The sequence below is a fragment of the Mandrillus leucophaeus genome, unplaced genomic scaffold (genome assembly GCF_000951045.1).
Source record: "Mandrillus leucophaeus isolate KB7577 unplaced genomic scaffold, Mleu.le_1.0 Scaffold60, whole genome shotgun sequence".
Lineage (NCBI taxonomy): Eukaryota > Metazoa > Chordata > Mammalia > Primates > Cercopithecidae > Mandrillus > Mandrillus leucophaeus.
This window is the reverse complement of record NW_012106475.1, coordinates 6,939,895-6,959,934: the sequence shown is the minus strand read 5'-3', so window position 1 is coordinate 6,959,934 and position 20,040 is coordinate 6,939,895. Positions and strand designations below refer to the sequence as shown.

General features: G+C 41.3%; 1 protein-coding gene across 1 annotated transcript in view; it reads right to left on the bottom strand.

The window, feature by feature from the left end:
• NEMF (nuclear export mediator factor) overlaps nt 1-19,240 on the bottom strand; it is a 73,762-nt gene extending 54,522 nt beyond the window's left edge. The window contains exons 1-8 of the mRNA XM_011999770.1: nt 18,735-19,240; nt 17,854-17,922; nt 17,609-17,711; nt 12,162-12,287; nt 7,098-7,246; nt 5,021-5,088; nt 1,245-1,331; nt 289-362 (exon numbers count right to left, since the gene is read on the bottom strand). Coding sequence (XP_011855160.1) covers nt 289-362; nt 1,245-1,331; nt 5,021-5,088; nt 7,098-7,246; nt 12,162-12,287; nt 17,609-17,711; nt 17,854-17,922; nt 18,735-18,793 — 735 coding nt within the window. The 5' untranslated portion in view covers nt 18,794-19,240. The remainder of the gene's footprint in view (nt 1-288; nt 363-1,244; nt 1,332-5,020; nt 5,089-7,097; nt 7,247-12,161; nt 12,288-17,608; nt 17,712-17,853; nt 17,923-18,734) is intronic.
• Nucleotides 19,241-20,040: the final 800 nt, after the last annotated feature.

Here is a 20,040-nt window from a genome sequence, read left to right as displayed (position 1 = left end):
CTGTTGTCCCAGCTACTCGGGAGGCTGAGGCAGGAGAATGGCGTAAACCCGGGAGGCGGAGCTTGCAGTGAGCTGAGATCCGGCCACTGCACTCCAGTCTGGGCTACAGAGCCAGACTCCGTCTCAAAAGCAAAACAAAACAAAACAAAACAAATCCTGGAATAAGTATATTACAGGTAACAATCTTCCAAATTAAAATAAAATTTATATATAATGATCCTTTAATGAACATTTAATTTCTGAAAACCCAAATAAATCATGATATATAGTAAGTATACATGATGCTACCTTCCCACTGAAGTTGGATGTTGTTTTCATATAGTCTTCCGCTTTCTGCAGAGAAACAAGTACTTTTTCAATATCTAATGGTGGGGGAAAAAAAGAAAAAAGGAGTGCCAACTAAGTGTCAATCAATCATGGCTAAACAACTACGCAGAAAACCAGGAAAGTGCTTATGAAATAATGTAGTGTTCAAGAAAATTAGAGACAGTGATTTCATGTTTGTAATCAGTAGATGTGAGTATATGGTTACGTTTTGACCAGCCTATTGTCCAAGCAGCTTTTATTGAATCATCCACCCTTCCCTCCATGACCTGAAAGGAACTTTGTTCATAAACTAAATTCCCAAATTATTTCCAACTATTTTTGGATTCTTTATGCCATTCCTTCTTCAAAAACTTACAGTTTTAATTACTATAGCTTCATATTTTAATCTGTGAAGGGTTACACAGACAGTAATAATAGGAAATCATTACTAGTATTTTCCAGAGTTATCCTGAACATTTTCACATGCTTTTGCTCCACACAAACATCAGAGTCATTTTATAAAAACAAAAACAAAACATCACCACCAGCACCTGTTGTCATTTTATGGCTGCACTGATTTCATATACTGCCAAAACTAAAACATTCACTAAAATCTCATTCAATTTTTTTTTTTTTTGAGGGTGGTGATATTTGTTTTTGTGGGTTTTTTTTGAGATTGGGGTCTCACTCTGTTGCTCAGGCTGGAGTGCAGCGGTGCAGTGACCACCCACTGCAGCCTGAAACACCCAGACTTAAGTGATCCTCCTGTCTTAGCCTCCCAAAGTGCTGGGATTGCAGGCATGAGCCACTGTGCTTGGTCAAATGTTTTTCATTCTAGAACCACCTGCTCCCTTATTACTTTCCCATAAAAAATTTTTCCCACAAAAAATCGTTAAAAAAAAAAACGAAATAAATGAAAATGTACCATGCAGACATACCTTTAGTTTCAAGTTTTTCATCCACTTTGACATTACCCGAGAATCCATTTTCTATAAGACAGTGTTCAATGAGAGCTGGTCCATAGGCTATAAATGCAGAGAATATTACTTTTAGTATTTTCCTATAAATTGTTTTTGTTTTTGTTTTTTGAGATGGAGTTTTACCCATCACCCAGGCTGGAGTGCAATGGTACAATCTTGGCTCACTGCAACCTCCGCCTCCCACCTTCCGCCTCAGCCTCCCGAGTAGCTGGGATCACAGGCACCTACCACCATGCCCAGCTAATTTTTGTATTTTTAGTAGGGACGGGGTTTCACCATGTTGTCCAAGCTGGTCTCAAACTCCTAACCTCAGGTGATCCACCCACCCTGACCTCCCAAAGTGCTGAGATTACAGGTGTGAGCCACCATGACCCAGCCTAAAATTTAACATTCAAAATATAGCACAAATTTATATCCCAATATCAATGATCCACTAAATAACAGTAGCCGGCGAAAACAACAATAAGTTTATTTATTTTGAAGTGTTATTTAGAAATGACAATTCTAGTTCTCAGACTGGGTGTGGTGGCTCATGCCTATAATCCCAGCACTTTGGGAGGCTGAGGCAGGAGGATCACCTGAGGTCAGGAGCTCGAGAGCAGCCTGACCAACATGGAGAAACCCTGTTTCTACTAAGAATATAATAAATTAGCTGGGTGTGGTGGTGCATGCCTATAATCCCAGCTACTAGGGAGGCTGAGGCAGGAGAATCGTTTGAACCTGGGAGGCGGAGGTTGTGGTGAGCCAAGATCACGCCATTGCACTGCAGCCTGGGCAACAAGAGTGAAATTCCATTCCCCGCCCCTCCCGCCCCCCCTCCAAAAAAAGAAATGACAGTTCTAGTCCTTAAAGAAATTTGAGACTACAATTAACTTACAAAAGTCAGTGCAAGTTATAGGAATTTCATGGGCTTCAACCACAATGAGGACTTATCCCCGGAATGCAAGGTTGGTTTAGCAACCAAAAATTGGTTAATATCCCATATTAATAAATAAAGGAAAAAGGCCATATATCATTTCAGTAGATGCAGAAAAAGCATTTGACAAAATTCAACACTAATTCCTAATAAAAACTCTCAATAAACTAGGAATAGAGGAGCATTCTCAACCTTATAAGGACACCTATGAAAAACCTATAGCTAACATGGTAATTATTGGTGAAGGACTGAATATTATCCCCCTAAGATCAGGAACAAGGAAAGAATATTCAGTCTCACACTGCTATTCAACATTGTACTGGAGGCTATAGCTAGCACAATAAGGCAAATTAATTAATAGCATTCAGATTCTAAAGGAAGAAGTAAAGCATCCTTATTCACAGATGACATGATCCTGTATGTTAAAAAATCCTAAGGAACCCACAAAAAAAAAAACCTACTAGAATGAATAAACAAGTTTATCAGGTTTGTAGGATACAAAAACCAATATATAGAAATCAATAGTATTTCTATGCAAAAATGAAATTAAGAAAACAATTCCACTGAGAATAGCATCAAAAAGAATAGAATGTTTAGGAATAAATCTAACTGAGAGAAATTAAAGATCTAAATAAACAGTCAGACATTCTCTCTTCATAGAAGACTCAATGTTGTTAAAATGGCAATTCTCCCCAAACTGATCCACAGACTTAGTGTAATCCTTACCAGGCCAGGCAGTGGCTCACAGCTGTAATGAAGACCAGCCTGGCCAAGAAGGTGAAACCCCATCTCCACTAAAAATACAAAACTTAGTGGGTGTGGTGGCGCACACTTGTAATCCCAGCTACATGGGAGGGTGAGGCAAGACGATCGCTTGAACCCAGGAGGTGGAGGTTGCAGTAAGCTGAGATCATGCCACTGCACTCCAGCCTGAGCAACAGAATGAGATTGTCTCAAATAATAGTAATAACGTAATCCTTATCAAAATCCTACGAGGCTTTTTTCGTAGAAAGTAACAAGTCAACTCTAAATTTTATAAGGAAATGCAGGCTGGGCGCAGTTGCTCACGCCTGTAATCCCAGCACTTTTGGGAGGCTGAGGCGGGCAGATTGCTTGAGTTCAGGAGTTCGAGACCAACCGGGACAACATGGCAAAACTCTGTCTCTACCAAAAAATAGAAAAATTAGCCAGGAGTGCATCCCTGTAATCCCATCTACTTGGGGGGCTGAGGCAGGAGGATGGCCTGAGCCTGGGAGGTTGAAGCTGCAGTGAGCAGTGTTTGTGGCACTGCACTTCAGCCTGGGCAACAGAGTGAGACACTTGGGAAATGCAAAAGATCTTTTGAAATGCCAAATGCCAAAACTCCTTTGAAAAAAAAGTGAACAGTTAGAGGACATATAAGTTGAGTATCCCTTATGTGATGTGTTGGGATAGAAGTGTTTCAGATTTCAGATTTTTTCACATTTTGGAATATCTGCATATACATAATGAGATATCTTGGGGATGCAACCCAAATCTAAACACAAAGTTCATTTATGACTTTACACAATATAGCCTGGAGGTGATTTTATACAATATTTTAAATAATTCTGTATAGCTGTCACATAGGGTCAGTGTGGAATTTTCCACCTGTGGCATCATGTCTGTGCTCAAAAAGTTTCAGACTTCAGGCCAGGCACGGTGCCTCACGCCTGTAATCCCAGCACTTTGGGAGGCCAAGGCGGGTGGATCATGAGGTCAAGAGATTGAGACCATGCTGGCCAACATGGTGAAACCCTGTTTCTACCTAAAAATACAAAAAAAATTAGTTGAGCATAGTGGCGCACGCCTGTAGTCCCGGCTACTCGGGAGGCTGAGGCAGGAGAATTGCTTGAACTCGGGAGGCAGAGGTTGTCGTGAGCCGAGATTGCACCACTGCACTCCAGCCTGGTGACAGAGAGAGACTCTGTCTCAAAAAAAATAATAATTTTAGGCTTAAGATTTTCACATTAGGAAAGTTCAACCTGTAATATCTGATTTCAAACATTACAGAAATTTGCCAGGGGAAAGCCAAGTGTGGGGGCTCACACCTATAATCCCAGCAACTGAGTGGCCGAGGTGGGTGGACTGCTTGAGCTCAGAAGTTTGAGACCAGCCTGGGCAACATAATGAGACCCTACCTCTAAAACAAAAAAAATTAAATTAAAAAAGAAATCTGCATTTGCCAGGGAGACATTGGCTTAAATGAAACACACAAATTTTATACATGCTATACTAACAGTTGGAAAGTTCTAAAGATAACTTTTGAATGCATTCCAATTTCATAAGAGAGGAAGAGTAACTCTCTAGTGCTCAGTAATCAATGGTACCTGTCTCCCTCTATGTCTTCTCTAGATTCCTTAATATAGGGCTAAGTGATGATCTTCTTAAGTATAAAGTATATTGGGATCAAAAATGCTTATTGGGATCAAAAGGACCTGTCAGATGCTGGGATGCCCTGAGGCCCACCAATTAAAAAAAAAAAAAAAAAAAAAAGCTAAGCTAAGTGGTTATTAAATCAAAGACTCACAATGAAAAAATCTGACGTCTTAGAATACTACCATTAGCACTGAAGTACCAGATAACACAATCTGTGTTGCTTTGAAATAAAATCTAATAGATAAAGCTCAGACTTCATGTGGTTTAATTTCTCTTTATTTGACAATAAACTCCTACTTACTCCAGAATCACTTTAAGCTTCTTGTTCAAATTTTCTAATAAAAGCATAAAAGATTTCAATACATTCCTGAAAACCACACTGTCTTGCAAACAGTTCACTGCTATTCGCAGGAATACTCACGAAGCAATGGGTTAAGCACTCTCTTCAGCAGTTCACCCTTAGGTGCGCTGGCTACTATTTCAGTCAACCTGTGAAACAAAATTGACATGTCTCTTACTATCATATATTAAATAAACCTTATAGCAATCTTCATATTCACACTACTTTCATCTTACCAGTTCACCTGATCTTTACAATAATCTGAAATGTAACAGGAATTTGTTCTTCTGTTGTGAGAAAATGGATCATAAAAGTAATTTATCCAAGATTACCAGGTTCTTGAACAGCAGTTTTCTAAAAGAAGCCAGTATTTTTTTGACCAAGACATATTGTTCATCAGCAGTGTGCCCACATATAAATGATATAAAACTGACATTTTTCTATAAAAGTTAAAAGTTTGTAAATTTTCATGCCATATCTTAATATTCAAAATGGCTTTACCTAATTAAGCATCTAATAACCTTTTTTGTTTGCTTCTGTTTTTGTTTTTGTGACGGTGTCTCCCTCTGTCGCCCAGGCTGGAGTGCAGTGGTGCGATTTTGGCTCACTGCAAGCTCCGCCTCCCGGGTTCACGGCATTCTCCTGCATCGGCCTCCTGAGTAGCTAGGACTACAGGCGCACGCCACCATACCTGGCTAATTTTTTGTATTTTTAGTAGAGACGGGATTTCATCATGTTAGCCAGGATGGTCTCGATCTCCTGACCTCATGATCCACCCACGTCGGCCTCCCAAAGTGCTGGGATTACAGGCGTGAGCCACGCGCCTGACCAACTTTATTTATTTATGTAATGTAGGCTAGTTAAGTGAAGCAGCGGGAGTAAAGAAGGAACAAAGAAATGATGTATGTTAAACTTTAAGAACGACTGCTGTAGAATATCAGTCAGCAGGGCCTTCTAGCTAGCAGGAATACAGCTGAAATACAAAATAAGTGATGAATACAGGTACAATCATCACTTTACCTCACCTTACTTCCCTTTTTCTTATGTAAACCAGAATTTATCTCCCTTTGTCCTCTGCACATCCATCTATCTTCTCACAGAGTAGCTAGTAAGTCTCCCCAATTTACCAAGAAATCATAACCATTTGAAGTAACCCAAAACCTAGCTAAAAAACACATTGGGCTTGCTTCAGCAGCATATATACTAAAATTAGAACGATACAGAGATTAGCACGACCCCTGCACAAGGATGATAGGAAATTTAAGTGTTCCATATTTTTTAATTTAAAATTTAAAATTAAAAAAAATTAAAATGAAAAAGAAGGACATTGGCTGGGCCCGATCGCTCATGCCTGTAACTCTAACACTTTAGAAGGCTGAAGTGGAAGGATTGCTAAAGCCACAAGTTTGAGATCAGTCTGGGCAACAAAGCAAGACCCCATCTCTACAAAAAAAATTTTAAAATTAGTCAGGCATTGTGGTGTGCTCCTGTAGTCCCACCTACTTGGGAGGCTGAGGCAGGAGGATTGCTTGAGCCCAGGAGTTCAAGACTGCAGTGAGCTATGATCACGCCAACTGCACTGTAGCCTCAGGGAAGGAGGAGTGAGACACCACCTCTAAAAAAACTAAAGACAACTGAGCGTGGTGGCTCATGCCTATAATCCCAGCACTCTGGGAGGCCGAGGCAGGCAGATTGCCTGAGGTCAGGAGATCAAGACCAGACTGGCTAACATGGTGAAACCCTATCTCTACTAAAAATACAAAAATTAATTGCACATGGTTGCGCGTACCTGTAGTCCCAGCTACTTGGGAGGCTGAGGCAGCAGAATCGCTTGAACCTGGGATGCAGAGGTTGCAGTGAGCTGAGATCATGCCACTGCACTCCAGCCTGAGCAACAAGGCAAGACTCCGTCTCAAAAAAAAAACAGCACCTAAAGACATACATTTGCCTCTCCCAAATAAGGCTTAATTGCTTACATGCATATTTACGTAGTTCAAATAGTCTAAATTGAGTTACATTATCTAAGTAAAACAAAATATTTTATTTCATGTTCTGACATATGACCCATTTTACCTTTTTTTTAAGAGACAGGGTCTCATTATGTTGCCCAGCACATTTTAATACAACATGAAAAGGGTTTAAAAACAAAACACTTTACCTTTCCAAAGTAAGCAAAGGTTCAGCAGCTCTAGCATGATCAAGTGGATAGCGTTCACGAACAGCAAATTTAACATCATCTGCCTCATCAGTTCGAAACCTTAGAATATTTAAAATTACGTACTCATAATCTGTAAGAACAATGTTCCCCTGCAATAGAATAAAATATAATTTAGTGCTCTTTCAAATCATTTTTGAGGCTGGGCACGGTGGCTCACACCTGTAACCCCAGCACTGTGGAAGGCCGAGGCGGGCAGATCACTTGAGGTCAGGACTTTGAGACCAGCCTGGCCAACATGGTGAAATTCCATCTCTACTAAAAATACAAAAGTTAGCTGGGTGTGGTGGCAGGTGCCTGTAATCCCAGCTACTTGGAAGGCTGAGGCAGGAGAATCACTCGAACCTGGGAGATGGAGGTTGTAGTGAGCCAAGATCGCACCATTGCATTCCAGCTTGGGCAGCAAGAGCAAACTCTGTCTCAAAAAAAAAAAAAAAAAAAAAGGAAATAACAAAACAAACAAAACAGAAAAAAACAAATCAAATCATTTTTGAAACTACTTAAAAATTGAGAAAGAAGCCAGGCATGGTGGCTCACACCTGTAACCCAGCACTTTGGGAGGCTGAGGCGGGAGGATCACCTGAGGTTGGGAGTTCAAAACCAGCTTGACCAACATGGAGAAACCCTGTCTCTACTGAAAACACAAAATTAGCCAGGTGTGGTGGCACATGACTGTAATCCCAGCTACTCAGGAGGCTGAGGCAGGAGAATCGCTTAAACCTGGGAGGCGGGGATTGCAGTGAGCTGAGATTCCGCCATTGCACTCCAGCCTGGGAAACGAGAGAAACTCTGTCTTAAAAAAAAAAAAAAAAAAAAAAAATTGAGAAAGAAAATGTGGTCAATTTCAGAAGCCAGCCAGGCAAGGAACATATTATGCTTTCACTTGCAATTTGTCTTTTAATAGTAATAGTTACGTGGCAAGAGCAATACAGTTAGTTATACCCTTTGCCCACGTATTTCCACATTTGGTAATGTAGCCCAATGAAGTAACTCCAACACTCCAGTAAAACCAAAGGCAATATGCTTAAGGATGTTCACTGAAATGTATTTACAACAGTTTAAAAAAAAAAAAAACCCAAACAGCCTAGATGTAAAAATTAGGGAAATTTAATTATGATAGATCAACACAACAAAACAGTAAAAAGAGGTTACCTAATGGAAACTACGTTAAAAAAAAAAAAAGGAAAATATAAACAATGTTAGGTAAAACATAGCAAGACACACAAAAAAGTTGTATTCTAGAAAATGGAAGGCATATGTAGGTTAAAATGAAATTACTTCTTAAAAATTTAGAATTAAAGACTTTAAAATTTAATATTGCTAGATAACCTTTTCAATAAAAAAGAAGGGGGAACATAATGAAAATAAAGCTAATGAAAGAATATCACCTTCCAAATTTATTACAGACAGTGAAGATAAGAGTTACTCTACAGGTGTAATTAAAATACAAAGAAGCATCCACGAAAATAGTCAAAAATGCCTTACAACTGCTTACAACATAGTCATAGAATACAGTGGGAGTAATCCCAAATTCATCTGAAATGACAGATTGCAACATAAGTGGCTTCAGTAAATGTAGCCACCATTTACCTTGATTAGAGAGATAGATAACTAGAAATTACTAAGTGTTGAAAAAATAGTACCAGGCCAGGAGCAGTGGCTCACGCCTGTAATCCCAGCACTTTGGGAGGCCAAGGTGGGCAGATTACCTGAGGTCAGGAGTTCAAGACCAGCCTGGCCAACATGGTGAAACCGTCTTATTAAGAGTACAAAAACTAGCTGGGCGTGGTGGCAGGCGCCTGTAATCCCAGCTACTCGGGAGGCTGAGGCAGGAGAATCACTTGAACCCAGGAGGCGGAGGTTGCAGTGAGCCGAGATCGCACCACTGCATTCTAGCCTGGTGACAGAGCGAGACTTATTCTCAAAAAGAGTTAAAAAAAAAAGAAAAGAAAAGAAGAGTAAAAACTCAGAGTAGAAAAGGACATTTACAACACAAATAATCAGCAAAGGGCTCATAATCAGATTAGATAAAAGAGCTCTAAGAGATCCTATCAAAGGTTGCTAAGGATGTGGAGCTAAGGGAATTCTCAACATCAACGAATCTCACAGACATTATATATTGAATAAAAGAGTCAGGTGCGGTGGCTCACCCCCATAATCCCAACACTTTAGGAGGTTGAGGTGGGAAGATCGCTTGAGCCAGAGGTCCAAGATCAGCCTGGGCAACAAAGTGAGAGTCCATCTCTACAAAAAATCAAAAAATTGGCCAGGCGTGGTGGTGCACATCTGTGGTACCAGCTACATGGAAGGCTAAGGCAAGAGGGTCACTTGAGCCCAGGAGGCCGAGTTTGCAGTAAGCCCTGATCATGTCACTGAATTCCGGCCTGGCCAACAGAGCGAGACTCTGTCTCAAAAAAATAAAAAATAAAAAATATTGCATAAAAGAAGGTAGACCCAAAAATGAACAGTACAGTCATGCATTGCTTAACAATGGGGATACATTCCGAGAAATGCATTTAGGCAACTTCCATGTTGTATGAACATAACAGAATATACTTACACAAACCTAGACGGTACAGCCTACTACATCCACCAAGGATATAATATAACCTATTGCTCCTAGGCTAGGAATCTGTATAGCATGTTACTGAATACTGTAGTCAATTGTAACACAATGGCAAGTATTTGTATATCTAAGCATATCTAAATACACAAAAAGTACAGTAAAAATATGGTATTACAACAGCAGTTCCAGGCCAGGCGCAGTGGCTCACACCTGTGATCCCAGCACTTTGGGAGGCCGAGGCGAGCAGATCACCTGAGGTCAGGAGTTTGAGAACAGTCTGGCCAACATGGTGAAACCCCGTCTCTACTAAAAATACAAAAATTAGCTGGGCATGGTAGTACATGCCAGTAATCCCAGGTACTCGGGAGGCAGAAGCACAAGAATTGCTTGAACCCAGGAGGCGGAGGTTGCAGTGAGCTGAGATCACGCCCTTGCACTGCAGCCTGGGCGACAGAGTGAGACTCTGGTTCCAAAAAAAAAAAAACCAAAACAAACAAACAAACAAACAAAAACAGCAGTCCCCAACCTTTGGCGCCCGGGACCAGTTTCATGGAAGATGATTTTTCCATGGATGGAGGGTGCAGGGGTATGGTTTCCGGATGAAATCGTTTCACCTCGGATCATCAGGAATCAGATTCTCACAAGAAGCACGCAACCTAGATTCCTTGCATGCACAGTTCACAATAGGGTTCACGCTCCTATAAGAATCTAATGCCACCACTGATCTGACAGGAGGCAGAGCTCAGGCGAGTAATGCTCACTTGCCTACTGCTCACCTCCTGCCATGTGGCCCGGTTCCATGGTCCAGTTCCACAGACCGTTTCCAGTCTGCGGCACAGGGGTTGAAGACCCCTGGTATAAAAGATTAAAAATGGAACACCTGTACAGGGCACTTACCATGAATGCAGCTTGCAGGACTGAAAACTGCTCTGGGTGAGTGATGGTGAGTGAATATGAAGGCCTGGGACATTACTGTATACTACTATAGACTTGATAAATACTGCACACTTGGGCTACACTAAATTTGCTTTTTTTAAAATTTTTTAATTTTTAAAAAAATTATGCTTACTTCAGACCAGATTAAATTTATGTATTTACTTCTATATATAAATTGTTTTTGTTTTTGTTTTTTGAGACTGAATCTCACTCTGTCACCTGGGTTGGAGTGCAAAGGCGTGATCTCGGCTCACTGCAACCACCGCCTCCCAGGTTCAAGTGATTCTCCTGCCTCAGCCTCCTGAGTAGCTGGGACTACAGGCACACACCACCACACCAGGCTAATTTTTGTATTTTCAGTAGAGATGGGGTTTTGCCACGTTGGGCAGGCTAGGCTCAAACTCCTGACCTCAGGTGATCCACTCGCCTCGGCCTCCCAAAGTGCTGGGATTACAGGTGTGAGCCACCGCACCCGGCCCAGATTAAGTTAGTTAGTTAGTTAGTTAATTTATTTATGAGACGAAGTCTTGCTCTGTAGCCCAGGCTGGAGCACAGTGGCGCAATCTTAGCTCACTGGAACCTCCGCCTCCCAGGTTCAAGTGATTCTCCTGCCTCAGCCTCCCAAGTAGCTGGGATTATAGGCACCCGCCACCACGCCTGGCTAATTTTTGTATTTTTCAGTAGAGACGGGGTTTTGCCATGTTGGCCAGGCTGGTCTTGAACTCCTGACCTCAGGTGATCCTCCCTCCTCAGCCTCCCAAAATGCTAGATTACAAGTGTGAGCCAGCGCGACCGGCCTGAGCCACTGTGCTCAGCCAAATTTATTTTTAAGATGTTTTTCTTTCTTCAATAATAAATTAACCTTAGCTTACTGGAACTTTTTTACTTTATAAACTTTAAACTTTCTAACTTTTTGACTCTTGTAGTAACACTTAGCTTAAAACACGTATCGTACAGCTGTACAATATTTTCTTTCTTTATATCTTTATTCTATAAGCTTTTTTCCATTCAAATTTTGTTTTGTTTTTACTTTTAATATTTTTGTTAAAAACTAACACACAAACACACATACCAGCCTAGGCCTACACAGGGTCAGGATCAAGATGTCACTAAGCAGTAAGAGTATATTAGATCCATTAGCATCTTACGGGACTGAAATATCATTATACATACAGCGCATCAGTGCATGACTGTATTTGACTATTTTCTGGTTGCATGGTATTAGTCCTGAAATGTCAAGTACCAAATACTTTACTTCTCAGATCTTCATCTCCTACATTTTCACAAGGCTATTTCTAAATGGCTAAAGTCTGCCTAAACTCAGACCTACAGATAAAATGAAGGTTATTACCGGAAAATTTTATTTTATTTGTGTGGCACCCATTTCCCAGGGTAGTAATAGCCTTTGACACAGAAAAAAATGTTCCCCATTCATGTTATATAGCACTATTGCAAAATGATTAATAATGAACTTTCCTTCACCAAATCCCACAAATTTAACTTACCCTATCATAGAGCTCAATGATTAAATGATAAGCAGCTTCATCACTTCCAAACTGAAAATCTACAATTCTATCCACACCAAGCTGTTTTGCACTGACTAATCTCCGACTCTTCAAATGTTTTCGGCACTAGCAAGAGAAAGAAAAAGGCATTCATTTAGTAAAAGTGAATTCCTAACCATTTGGTATTGGTTTATAAATAAGCTTCTTTTCATTATCATCAGGAATATTTAAAACATTGTAAATAATAGTATAGTCATAAAGTAAAAGAAACAAAAGAGGGAAAACATTATAAACACTGCTAACTCCAAAACGATGTTTTATTTGCATTTTTTTAAGACAGGGTCTTGCTCTGTCACCCAAACTGGAACCCAGTGGTGTGATCATGGCTCACTGCAGCCTTGACTTCCCTGGCTCTGGTGATCCTCCTGCATCAGCCTCCTAAGGATTGGGACCACAGGCACATGCCACTATCCCCAGCTAATTTTTTCATTATTTGCAGAGACAGGGTCTCACTATGTTGCCCAGGCTAATCTCAAACTCCTGGGCACAAGCAATCCTCCTGCCTCAGCCTCTCAAAGTGCTGGGATTACAAGGATAAGCCACTGAGCCAGGTCTTTATTTTCAACTTTTAAGTAGAGAATGACAGGCCTATAGCAAAATTTGTTTTGTTGCTTTATACCACTGCTAAATCCCTTGTTGTTGTCCTAATGACCTCACTCAAAGCCACCACCTTTATTTATTTATTTTATTTTATTTTGAGACAGTGTCTCGCTCTGTCACCTAGGCTGGAATGCAGTGGCACAATCTCAGCTCACTGCAACCTCCGCCTCCCAAGTTCACGCAATTCTCCTGCCTCAGCCTCCCGAGTAGCTGAAATGACATGTGTGTGCCACCACGCCTGGCTAATTTTTATATTTTCAGTAGAGACGGGGTTTTACCATGTTGCTCAGGCTGAAGCTCCAACTTCTGACCTTGTGATCTGCCCACCTCAGCCTCCTAAAGTGCTGGGATTACAGGCGTGAGCCACTGAGCCCACCAACCTTTATTTATGTATTTTTATTTATTTATTTATTTATTTTTGGAGACGGGAGTCTCACTTTGTCACCCAGGCTGGAGTACAGTGGCACAATCTCGGCTCACTGCAACTTCTGCCTCCCGGGTTCAAGCAATCCTCCTGCCTCAGCCTCCTGAGTAGTTGGGACTACAGGCACCCACTACCACACCCGGCTAATTTTCTGTATTTTAATAGAGATGGGGTTTCACCATGTTGCCCAGGCTGGTCTCGAACTCCTGAGCTCAGGCAAGCTGTTCGCCTCAGCCTCCCAAATTGTTAGGATTACAGGCGTGTGCCACCACGCCTGGTTCCTTTTTTTTTTTTTAAGTCTCTTTGATGACACCTCTAAGTATGCCAAATTTCCCTTTTGTGTGCTTCATTTATGTTCAAAATTAAATAATGGTTTCCACTAATCTTCTACTTCCAATATATATCAACTATGGACCATAAGCTTATGGCTTATGGTATCCTGTAAATTAGTCCACTACCTTATATCCAGTTACCCCTACTAATTCTTCCTTTTTTTTTCTTTTCTTTTTTCTTTTTAAGAGAGAGAGTCTTTGCCGGGAGCGGTGGCTCGGGCCTGTAATCCCAACACTCTAGGAGGCCGAGGTGGGTGGATCACTTGAGGTCAGGAGTTCAAGACTAGCCTGGCCAATATGGTGAAACCCCATTTCTACTAAAAATACAAAAATTAGCTGGGCATGCTGGCATATGCCTGTAATCCCAGCTACTCAGGAGGCTGAGGCAGAACAATCGCTTGAACTCAGGAGGCGGAGACTGCAGTGAGCCGAGATGGCGCCATTGCACTCCAGCCTGTGCAACAGAGCGAGACTCTGTCTCAAAAAAAAAAAAAAAAAAAAAAAGGACAGAGTCTCGCTCTATTGCCCAGGCAGGGCTCAAACTCCTGGACTCAAGCAATCCTCCCACCTTAGCCTCCCAAGCAGCCAGGATTACAAGTGCCCTGCCAATGTGCCCAGCTTATTCCTACAAACTTTACTAATATAACCCAAAGAGAATTTTCCTGGTATTGTCTCTAAGCTTTTGATTAACCTATTTCAATTCAATGTAATAACTCTCATTCTTTATTAAATCCCCTTCCTCCTATCCCTGGACATAAGGTTCTTTTTCTTATTAACAATTAAAATAATATCAGCATGTCAAACCCAAATACAATTTACTTGGCAATACCGATTCTTTTAGATTACATGTACCGTCTTTTTGTACAAATATTTAAGTATGACATGGACTGGTAACAAGACTACTCTGTAGCCTCTAAAATATCTTACAATTGTTTCTAATTTTTTAATATAAAAGACCCCTTAGTCAAGACCAGTAAGAAAGAATGCTTTCTTCAAGACTCAAATACAGTCTGGGCATGGTGGCTCACACCTGTAATTCCAGCACTTTGGGAGTCCAAGGCGGGTGGATCATGAGGCCAGGAGTTCAAGACCAGCCTGGCCAACATGGTGAAACCCCATCTCTACTAAAAATACAAAAATTAGCCAGGCATGATGGCACATGTCTGTAATCTCAGCTACTTGGGAAGTTCAGGCAGGAGAATCACTTGAACCCAGGAGACTGAGGTTGTAGTGAGCCAAGACCATGCCACTGCACTCCACCCTAGTGACTGAGTAAGACTCCATCTCAAAAAAAAAAAAAAAAAGAAAAAAGGACTTAACTACAAAACAAATTTTACGTGTTAATCTAAAACCACCTTTAAAAAAAAAAGAAAAATCCACTCTTTGACAAAGGTTGAAAAAAAAAAGAAACACAAATTCATTATTAAAATTAATGCTAACATTTTCATAACTAAGAAGAGTTCTTCTCCAGACCTTATAGTTCAATAAAATGAGAATTAACTGAAATTCTCATTTTATGTACTTATATACTTAGGCAGAATAACTTCCTAGAATAAACAATCTGCTCCTCCTTAACTCAGTAGTTTTAAGAATGACCTATACTGATTTGATTAAACAGTAACCTACATGTAGGGATATCTTTAAATCCCTAAAGGAAAATCACAATCAGTTCTTCCAGAGTCCCTCAGTAATAATTTTATTCAAGAAAAATAAAGATAAAAGACATCATTGAAAGGACAGAAGTTCACATAAAGGAACAGTAAAAAGGGGATTATTTATCATGGAGAGTACAGATGGACACACAGTACATATATAAAGCTTGTTTCATTTCCCTATCAACAGCTTGGTGAAATCAACCTTCTGCTGTGTGCCACAAAGCTATAGCTGTCATCCCCAAATGTGAATACTGGAACAACCACTGGGATTTACCATATAATGGACATAACTCTACCTGTGCCATGCAACAGTAACAGCTCTTTATTTATAAAGTGCTTAACATTGTCTGCTCCATTGAGGAAATCTTTTTATACATTTAGATTGACATGTACACCTAACCCATAGAATTCTAAGTATTTTTTAAAATGACCGACCTCCTATTAGTGTAGCCTCATTTGGAGATGTTTACACAATCCCAGTGTCCTATCTCACTGGCCTGTTACCTCAACCACAAAACTGAAATTGTATTTGTTCTTCACATTCCACTGAGTTGTTAAACAACTTAAATGAAATACATAGTATTCATCTGCCTTTAAAAGTGCTACACAACACATAGCATTATTATTGTCATTATTATTAAGGACAGATCCCAAAAGAACTATTTTGGGTTACTATTAAATAAATTAAACTTTAATAATCTGAGAATTTTGTGAAAGCCCTTGTGATATGGGAACACTTACCTAATTTGTAATCCAAAACAGACTCTATAAATTGCTGGGGGGGTAAAGCTCTTCTCTGTAAAGCCTCTAATGAAATAACTCAATGCCATAACAGATACATTTCCAAAGTAAGGAGCAGAGCAAGAAGGAAATGAACAAGTATAGAATTCTAATATGCGTCAGGTATTGTTTCAGGTCTTTTTTTTTTTTGAGACAGAGTCTCACTCTGTTGCCCAGGCTGGAGTGAAACAGTGTGACCTTGGCTCACTGCAACCTCTACCTCCCAGGTTCAAGTGGTTCTCCTGCCCCAGCCTCCCAAGTAGCTGGAATTACAGGTGTGTGCCACCACGCCTGGCTAATGTTGTATTTTTAGTAGAGACAGGGTTTCAACATGTTGGCTGGGCTGGCCTTGAACTTCTGACCTCAAGTGATCCACCCGCCTCAGCCTCCCAAAGTGTTGGGATTACAGGCATGAGCCACCGTGCTCGGCCTGTTTTAGGTATTTTATATGTCATTTCAATTAATCCAATAATTTCATGAGGGAGCTACAATCCACATTTTACATTTAAAGAAACCAAGTTCCAAGAGGTTAATTAACTTTTCCAGGTTATAAAATTACTTTCTGACAAAGCCATTAATTCAAAGTTAAGTATATCTGACTCAAAAGTCTTGTGTACCACATGAATTTTCAATCTATATGTTACATCAATAAAAGAATGGGTAGCATGCCCACACATGTAAAAATCTGTTTTAATAGAAAAAACAAAAGAGGAAAGTAAAAAGACTTAGTAACATATTAATGTCAGTGAGTGTTCCAAAAAAAAAAAAAAAAAACCACTGGGTAGAGGAATACGATTCACAAAAGTAAGCTCTGGAAGATAAGACTAGGAAAAAAAGGTGGGGCAGGGAGGAGGAAGAACACAGAAAGCCAAGAATGTTAGGCTATAGAATATGGATTTAGAAATTAGGAAACCATAAAAGATGAGATAACTAATGAAAATTATACTTTAAAAAAATTAATGTTGGGCCAGGCGTGGTGGCTCATGCCTGTAATTCCAGCACTTCAGGAGGCTGAGGTGGACGGATCACCTGAGGTCAGGAGTTCGAGATCAGACTGGCCAACATGGTGAAACCCCATTTCTACTAAAAATACAGAAATTAGCCGGGCCTGCTGGCATGCGCCTGTAATCCCAGCTACTCAGGAGGCTGAGGCAGGAGAATCACTTGAACCTGGGAGGCAGACATTGCAGTGAGCCAAGACTGTGCCACCGCACTCCAGCCTGGGTGACAGAGCGAGACTCCGTCTCAAAAAAACAAACAAACAAAAACAAACAAAACATTTACGTTGGTCTAATTTAGAATTGTTTTGATGCGGAGAAGTGGACTACAGTTAAGGAACTGTAAGGCTGAATGTGATAAAAGCTTGAACTCTAATAGTGACTGTGGAAACAAGATCTGGAGCAGAACAGGATGTGAAAGGTAATGGAGAGAAGTCAACTAATAAATATTCACTTTATTCAACCCATTATCTGTCAACCACTCCCTTTACCTTCATTTCATCTGCACTTTATTCGTAACAGTGAAGGAAACCCCAATTAAAACTTAATTGTTAGTGAGCAATCTCTTAAAATTTAGCTTCAAGTGTAACAAGTTTACCTTCATGGCAAAACTAGACGGCATCATATTCTTAGGCCACTCAAATTCTGTTGTATGAATTCGTATGCCAGATTCAAGTAAAAGTGTAGCTTTAAAGTCTGGCCTGTAGAAGAAAAAAGTCAAATTTTTCTTTAGGGTATATGCCAAAGTTAACTGAAACAAGACTTAAAATGTAGGTAAAAAAAAAAATCAGTAATCTCATACTTAATCGCCAAAGAGAAAATAAGCCTATAAAATGTTCTTACTTTTGAAGACGAATAAGGTATGTCTTATTATCCACATCATAAACATTGTTTACTCTCATTCCTAGCAAGCTGCAAAGATAAAGGAAACATGTAACATAGCACACTATTGTTTGAAACATAAAACTACACATAATTTAATAAATGCTTCGAAAGAGCGGATCTCAGTCTCTAAGGATACGGAGTCAGCGGGGAGCAGAGTCTGAAAGCCATCTGGGCATTCAGCTCAAAACTTAAGAGTAACGATTTTAAAACAAAAGTGGTCTATCAGCTCTAGGAACACCACACTATAGCTTGCGTCTTCCAAATGACCCAATTTTGGGAGAGAAATACAGTGAAATATAATCCAATTAATTTATTACAAGGGAGAAAAAAAAGATAAGAGGGCCTCGAAAACACGACAAAGCTCACACGGCTGAATAATAGAATCCAGACTAGAATCCAGATCTCAGTCCAAATCTGCTCAACCCAGCTAAAACGGGGATGCTCTCTCTCTTTTGGGTGAGGGGCGGGAGGTGTTCAAGAAACCAAGCCTCCAGTCTGGAAACCTCTGGAGCAAACGACCACTCTGGCGTCTCACGTTTTACCAAACGTTTCCTGCTCGACCCGGACAACCCAGGCCAACAATGCAAGAGCGTCGCGCTAGTGGGGCAAGCCAGAGAGCTGGGAGGACGCGGGGGACGGGGCACGAGGTGCCTGGGACCCCCAGGGGTATCCTAAGAGCCAAAGGAAATACACCACACGCCTGCCCACTCAGGCCTAGACAGGTCCACAGACGCACTAAGAAATAAGGAAACACATCAAGCTGGTCTGTTTGCGCCATGGGACCCCGGCCTCTGCCTCCTGCACTCCCCTCACGAGCCTGGTCACTTAGGGGACTGTACCTAGCGTTCAGCTCCGCGAGTACGGCGCGGAGGTCAATGGTGCTAAAGCGGGTCTTCATGGCGAGGTCCGAGGGTCACTACCGCAATTTCTTCTACTGCCCGGCCGGACTCGACACCGCTTCTCTTCCGCGCAGGCGCACTTGGCGGAGATCTACGGCCGCGCAGAAGACCCAATATTCCTTGAGGCGAACGTATTTGTGTCCCTTTTCTGAAGATTTCTATTGTCAAGTTGTAGTTGACTCTCTTCATTATACCAAAACAATTCGAATAAAGATCCAAACTGTTCTCCTGAAACTGCATTCCTTCTTGGAACCCTCACGGGCCAGTCTGGTTACCTTGCCCCCTTGTGTTTGGGGCTCAAGTAAGCCTTCATAGTGACCCCTGCTGGTCGAAACAATTTTCGAGACAATTAACAGGAGTATTTCCCCACAGGGGGGCTGTAGGGCTCAGTGCAGAAGAGCAAGGACCCCTTCCTGCGCGCTTACTTTGACATAAGATTTTGAAATATAACGAAACGGAACCGCTTCGGTCCTTCTAAGATTATCCTCAACTATCAAGGCGAACTCTCAAAACGGAGTTCCTATTGTGATGGCTCCTGCTCTCCGAAGGAGCATTCTGCAGTTGTTTATTCTGCAGTTGTTTACAGTATTCTCATCAAACCTCGGTCTTGGTACCCCTGAGACGCAGCGCAGTACCTGGTATACAACCGGTGCTCCATAAACACTTGGCAACATGAATATGCAAGTGTTTAGCTAGATAATGGTGAAATACGATAAAAATAAAAATAAGATTCCCAACGGGAGTGGGGTGGGAGGGGGGATTCACAGTGTAGTGAGGAAAATAATCTTGTAAGAATGTAAATTCTGCATTTATTTTGTCTTAGGATAGATGTATGGGAAGAAAGGATACTTTATAAGGTGAGAACTCAAAAGAGGCAGGGTCTCACTATGTTGCTCAGGCTGGAGTGCAGTGGCTATTCACAGGCGCGATCCCACTACTGATCAGCACGGGAGTTTTGACCTGCTCCGTTTCCGACCTGGGCCGGTTCACCCCTCCTTAGGCAACCTGGTGGTCCCCCGCTCCCGGGAGGTCACCATATTGATGCCGAACTTAGTGCGGACACCCGATCGGCATAGCGCACTACAGCCCAGAACTCCTGAACTCAAGGGATCCTCAAGCCTCAGCCTCCCGAGTAGCTGGGACTACAGGCACGCGCCACCGCGCCCGGCGCTCGGCGTTGCTGCAAAGAGCTGCTAGAGGCTTGCAGGTTACACACGGTAGCAACCAGAATTCCTACCACCAGAAG